This window comes from Elephantulus edwardii, unplaced genomic scaffold, assembly GCF_000299155.1.
Source record: "Elephantulus edwardii isolate Elephantulus edwardi_28Jun2011 unplaced genomic scaffold, EleEdw1.0 scaffold00048, whole genome shotgun sequence".
NCBI lineage: Eukaryota > Metazoa > Chordata > Mammalia > Macroscelidea > Macroscelididae > Elephantulus > Elephantulus edwardii.
This window is the reverse complement of record NW_006399798.1, coordinates 8,783,469-8,789,817: the sequence shown is the minus strand read 5'-3', so window position 1 is coordinate 8,789,817 and position 6,349 is coordinate 8,783,469. Positions and strand designations below refer to the sequence as shown.

Here is a 6,349-nt window from a genome sequence, read left to right as displayed (position 1 = left end):
GCAGGTGTAGGGACAGTGGTAGGGGCAAGGGCAGGTGCAGGGGGGACGGCAGGTGTAGGGACAGTGGTAGGGGCAAGGGCAGGTGCAGGGGGGACTGCCAGTACAGGGGAGGCAGCGGGAGCAGGTGCAGGGAGGTGGCAGGTGCAGGGACGGGGGGGGCAGGCAGGTGCGAGGAGGCGGCAGGCTCGATCGCTCCCCCACACCCTGCGTGATGTGTCCGCTGACACCTTCTGCTCCTGATGGGCACTCTTTGCCTGCTTCCGTACCTTACCCCCGGGGGATCTTTGGTTAAATAATCGAGAGACGCAGGCCTGGCGCTGACCGGAGACCAGCCTCTGTCACTTGGCCAGGAGCATGCCCGTGTCCTCAGTAGTGACCTCTGGTCTCTCCCAACACCGTGTCTCTTACGAACGAGCGCATTCCGAGTGCTGGCACTGCCTTGCCGCTTCCTTAAAGGACTTGTGATGAGAGCTCTTCTCTCGTTCTCTTTTAGACTCTGATGAAAGGGGGCTTCGACACCATCTCCAGTAGCTCCGAAGAGCTCCTGGTCTCCGCTTTGCAGGAGCTTGAGTCCAGCTCTGGCGGCTCTGCCCCAAACAAGCACATCCACTTTGAGCACAACATGTCCCTCTTCCTCTGGACGGAGAGTCCCAGTGACCTGCCTCCTGACGCCGCCTGGGTCAACGTGGCAAACCGTGCTGAGTTTGCCAGCAGCGGCCTGGCCAGGAAAGCCCACAACATTAGTCCCTGTGTGCAGAGCTTCTGTTCTGCCCTGGACTCTAAGCTGAAGAGCCAGCTGGACGACCTCCTGGCTTACCTGCCCCCTGAGGAGGCCTCGCTGCCCAAGGACGCCTCCCCCCGCATCTCCGCCTTTGACAGGTACTCGGACGCGGGGACAGTGCAGCAGATGCTGCAGACTCACGCCATGGCCTGCGTTCAGCAGATCACGGCCTGTGTCCACGGCGAGCTGCAGCGCGTGGAGAACCTGCCCGGGGCACCCGAGGGCCCTGCCCACGGCGGGCTGCACGCTGTCCTCTTCCTGGCCCGCCTCTGCCAGTCCCTCGCTGACCTGTGTCCCCACCTGAAGCAGTGCATCTTGGGGAAGTCGGGGAGCGCAGAGAAGCCAGCCCGGGAGCTGAGGGCTCTGAAGAAGCTAGGCAAGGGCAGTGCCCCAGACGCAGCGCCCGTGCAGAGCAGGTGGCAGGACGCCCGCGCACTCCTCCTGCAGCAGAGCGTGGCCGCCTACCGCGTCTGGAGCTCCGCGCTGGTGAAGGTGGGCGCTGGGCCGCGAGGGTCCACTTCACCCCCTCCTGACCACCTCCCAGTCCTGCCACCCTCAGTCAGACTGTGACAGGAAGGGAACAGCCATTCCCACTATGTGTAGTCGTTTGCACCGTCTCACTCCAGACGACAGAACTAAAAGCTCTCTGTAGTCAGCCTAGACTTGAGAGCCCAAAGCCCAGGGAATGATGCACTTTCTCCCCAGACTAGGGTTTTAATTTTCTTTTATTTGAGGTCAATAGATATCCTGTTCCCCAGGCTTCTCCCGGTGAGGGCCGACACTTACAGGGCAGTTAGCACAGGTCCCTTGTTCAGGGGGGCTCTGGTGGCCTAGTGGGAAGCAGCTGTGGTGCAGTTCCGAAGGCATGTGGTTCAAATCCAACAGCTGCTCTCTGGATCAGTCTCCTCCCCGTACAACTTAGAGGCTTGGTTCTGACTTGATGGCAAACAATTCTAGTGACTAAGGCGCTCTGGTGGCCCGCTCGACGGGGAGTTGTGCGGCCAGCCCAGAGCTGGTGCCTCTCAGGCAGTTCACATCTACTCGCTGCTCCTTGGGAGGAAACTGGGCTGACCCCTCCCATACAATCGACCCAACAAGCAACTCACTGCTGTCAAGTCAGAACTGACTCCTGGCGGACCCTCTGTCAGGTTCTCAGAGGAGGAGCAGGCCCAGCAGCTCAAGGATTGACACAGCTTGCCTTGGCCCGGCAGTGGGACTCCTCACCCTCCAGGCCACCAGAGCACTTCGCAGCCTTCAGCAAGGGCCGGCTGCACTGGAGGGTTAGCTGAGAGCCAACTCCAACTCGATCATGAGTTACACGAGTGGTCAAAGTAAAGAGGGGGTGCACCCCCACACACCCACAGAGGACCAGACGGGCTCCCACAGATGTCGCCTCTGATTCCCAGGTTTTGGTCCATGAACTGGCCCAGTCGTTACTGCTGGACGATGCTGCCTCGGTCTTGGCCACGGCCACCAGCTGGGAGGAGCTGGAAATCCAGGAGGAGACGGAGTCGGGCAGCAGCGTTACCTCCAAGATCCGACTCCCTGTGCAGGTCAGCGGGGCCCCTCCACCAGCACCCGTGTGTTGGGAACGGCGGGTGGTTTTAGGGGAAGACTGGAAGCTTCAGAGAGTCATTCCAAAGGTAGCAGCTGACAGACTCCTGTTTGTAACTTTCTGCTGGGGGCAGACTAGGCAGCACGAGGCCCAACTGCCCTCGAGAAGGCGGGCTTTGGTGGCCCAGGTTCCGAGTTCATAGGGAGTCCAGTCAGTGGTTCAGACTCATCACGTGTTCCACAGAGGCACGTGCATAGCTCCTGCTCCTATAACCATCTCAGCCGTAGGAATTCTATGGTTCCATCTGCTCTGTCGTCCAGAGTTGATACCCGTCAGAACCGACTAGGGTTGGCTTTAGCTACTGAAATAAAAATGGGGGACAGCCACATGCCACCTGCCAGCCCAAGGAGTTGGTGTCCAGACCAGGAATGACAGTAAATGTCACTTCCCAGAGGGTTCTGCGTGCGACCTGGCCTCCTGCCAGTGGGTGGACGTGAGGGGTCAGGTCTGCCCTTAGCCAGCCTCGTTTGACTGGAGCCCGCGGGCATCCTGGCATCGCTTTCCCCCGCAGCCTTCCTGGTACGTACAGTCCTTCCTGTTCAGCCTGTGTCAGGAGATCAACCGAGTGGGAGGCCACACCCTGCCAAAGGTGACGCTGCAGGAGACGCTGAGGAACTGTATGCTTCAAATAATAGCTGCCTACGAGAAACTCGCAGAAGAAAACCAAGCCAAGGTAGGGTCAGAGAAACAGAAGCCCTTTTCTTTAGTTCCGGTGATCCCACGAAGAATCCACGGGGTTCAGGGTCGCTTGGCCCTGTGCTGGTCCTATACAAACACTACAGGCTTCGCTCTGCCAGGCTTTATACAAACACTCCTGCCTTAGCTCTGCCAGGCTTCGGGGCTTGGCCGAGGGGAGGACGGCTTCCACACAGCCTGGCTCTGACGGCCGGCAGCTCTTGAACCTGCTGGGCCCATAACTGGAGACCCCCACACCATGCCCACCCAGTGGGCTGGGAGGACATGAGTGTGTGGTGTGAGGTCCTCTAGGAGGGGCATTCAGTTCCCCCTCCCACAGCACCTGCTGTGACATACCTGGCTCAGTATGTCTGCAACATCTTAAAGACGAGGACCACACTCACCCCAGAAGTGAACTGGGCTCCCTTCTTCAAACTCTTGGTGAAATCCAGGAAGAGGTTCGCTTCTGAGCCCCAGGACCGGTGCTTCCTCCCTACAGTTCAGATGGCCACCTTCAGCACCTGAGGCCCTTTTAAAGTGCCTGGTCTCTCCTCTACCGTTAGGTTTGCATTTTGTTTAAAACCGGTCACCTCGCCCAGTCTGCTTGGGTCTTGTTCCGAGACGCACCTGGCCTTACAGGTGTTGGACACCTCGGCTTTGCGCCGTCAGGCCGCGCCCTGGCCGTGCCCCCTAACCCGGCCTTCCGCCCTGTGCAGAGAGAAGGCGCCTTTCCAGTCACCCAGAACCAGGCTCTGCAGCTGCTGTACGACGTGCGCTATCTCAGCATCGTGCTGACCAGCAGGAGTGAGGAGGCCAAAGGTGGACGGAGCAGACCGCTCTGCAGGTGCTGTCCCTGTCCCCGTGGCCCTGGAGAGCAGCGCCTTGAGCTGCACGGGTTGTATTACATGGTGGGTGTCCATCACCAGCAGGCCAACGACAGCCATTTCCAGGGACAGGTGTAAGAGGGAGGTTCCACCTGACCACTACTGGCAGCCAGGTGGAGGCCCCCTGGACCTGGGGTGAGAGGCCTGGTCAGCGAAGCCTGAGGGCGGGACACGGGCAGCCTCGCTGTGACGTGGGCAGGGCTCCGCTTACCGCTGGCCTGCTCTGCTCCTTCACTTGTCTCCACTTACAACTTCAGTGTCCACAGCACGTCCAGTGTGTCACTTCAGGTTCAGCCACTCAGGATGGCCAGAGAAGCAGAACATCTCCAGCTCCCGACCTCCCTGTAGCACAGAAACCCCGTAAGCTTGCTTTTAGAGCATAAACCTGGTCATCTTTTCAGAACCGAGAAGGTGACCGAGTACCTGGAGGCGCTCATTGACCCCTTCGACCTGGACGTGTTCACGCCGCACCTCAATAACAACCTCAGCCGCCTGGTGCAGCGCACCTCCGTACGTGGGGTCTGCTTCACTACAGGGATGGGGGGTAGGAGGGCCACAGGCCGGAGAAGACCCCACAGCTGCAGGGTACACGACTGGCGGCTTTACCACAGCTGCAGAACGTCCAAGTGCTGCCTGCCTGGGGTTCCCACCCAGGGTCAGTGACAGTCATCCCGAAGCAAAACCACAGCCCTTCAACAGGGGTCAGACACACGCAGTAACACAGGGGACTCTACACACTAAAAAACCCCACTGTTTTATTGGGCTCCATTTCTCACCTGCCAGGTTCTGTTTGGACTGGTTACTGGGACAGAGAATCAGTTCACCCCAAGGAGCAGTACATTCAACTCCCAGGAAGCCCACAACATCCTGCCGCTGGCCGCAAGTCAGATCAGGTAATGGACTGTGAGGGTCTGGGCCGGGCCCCAGGACGCCCTGTCGATGGTGCTGACGTTCCCTGGTCCTCTTGGAGGTTTGGACTTCTTCCCCTGAGCATGACGAGCACTCGGAAGGCCAAGCTCACCAGCAGAAGTGCCGAAACAAAAGCCCAGGTGAGTACCAAGAACAGGGGCCCCGTCCCTCCCCGGCCTGGCCGCCGCCCCCGCATCTGACAAACTGCCCCTCCACTCCCGTTACACAGCCGGTAAAGAACTGACAGACAGGATGCACTGATGCTGCTTTAATGGTGGCGCGGTCAAGTACAGCTAGGTGGAGCTGTTGAGAACTTCAAGGTGCTCACATACAGGGTCGCACATCCTCAGGGGACACCTGGCCCTCAGGCTGCGCAAAGCAGGGATCAGGGAATGGCCAGCCTGTGCTGCGCTGCCAGTGGACTAGGGGGAAGAGAGACACTGGGCTCCAGTAGTTTACCCTTCACCTTGACTTTCTGGTTGGGTGGGAATACAGGAAGTTTGTCTCCCCAGTTTGACGGTTTCTCCTTCCTCCACATTTTGTCTCAGGAGGATGGCACCCACTAAGCCCGCTGGAGTCGTGCCGGGTATCTGAATTGTGCGTGAACACGTGTGTTTTCAGAGCTCAGCTAGCTTGTGTTCTGCACCATCTGGTGGTTCTGCTTTATTATCATTAGATAGAATCTCAGCCGTGGATGTCTTCAGTCCCTACTGTCGGTCTCATTCAGATCCACAATCATCTTCAAGCACTGGTTTTAAAACTAGAGAGATGATGGCAGAAAGGTTCTTGCACAGAGCATCCCCATGGGGCCTGCACTGTACTTTCCCCTAGAACTGGGGTGTGCATGGCAACTGACCTTCAGACTCTGTCCCTGTCAGAGGTCAGACAGCCCCCCGCTTCCTGAGACAGCCCTCAGGTTCCACTCTGTCCGGCATCCTCTCCAGATCCGGCAGAGTCCACCTCGTAGCTCTGTCTGCAGTCTTCAGACCTGCTGTGTGCTGTGTGGGCTTCCGCATAGAGTGGGCCGGGGGTGTGCAGGCTGGACTCGGGAGGGATCTCTAAGGCACTTTGCTCTGCACCCCATGCAGGTCGTCCCCCCGACGCGCTCCAGGGCAGATGACCCGATGTACCCAGGCTCCTTGTTCAGACAGCTCGTCAGTGAGGAGGGGGACACGGCTGCACCGTCACTGTTCAAGCTCACCTGGCTCTCGAGTATGACCAAGTAGCAGGGCGGCATCTTCCTCTTCCTCTGAATAAATACAGCACAGTCTTCCCCAGGTTGTCTGTCCATCTCGCTCTCAGCCATCCAGGTCTCTGTGGTCTCAGGGAAGGACTGGCCCCCAGTCACCGCTGGGGTTTACTTGGAGCAGAAGGTGAATCCTCCACCATTCGCCTCACTGGACCTGTTACTGTAGACAGCAGCTGGGCGGCTCCCCAGCCTCCTGCACTCTTGACATGGGGTGGGACTACCAGGGAGCGCACCTA

At 59.0% G+C, this 6,349-nt stretch overlaps 1 protein-coding gene across 1 annotated transcript in view; it reads left to right on the top strand.

Annotated features, from left to right (window-relative positions):
* COG1 (component of oligomeric golgi complex 1) overlaps window positions 1-6,090 on the top strand; it is a 14,252-nt gene extending 8,162 nt beyond the window's left edge. The window contains exons 7-14 of the mRNA XM_006886240.1: window positions 494-1,273; window positions 2,188-2,334; window positions 2,908-3,069; window positions 3,788-3,915; window positions 4,357-4,465; window positions 4,739-4,848; window positions 4,926-5,004; window positions 5,953-6,090. Of these exons, the coding sequence (XP_006886302.1) occupies window positions 494-1,273; window positions 2,188-2,334; window positions 2,908-3,069; window positions 3,788-3,915; window positions 4,357-4,465; window positions 4,739-4,848; window positions 4,926-5,004; window positions 5,953-6,090 (1,653 nt within the window). The remainder of the gene's footprint in view (window positions 1-493; window positions 1,274-2,187; window positions 2,335-2,907; window positions 3,070-3,787; window positions 3,916-4,356; window positions 4,466-4,738; window positions 4,849-4,925; window positions 5,005-5,952) is intronic.
* The last annotated feature ends 259 nt before the right edge of the window (window positions 6,091-6,349 follow it).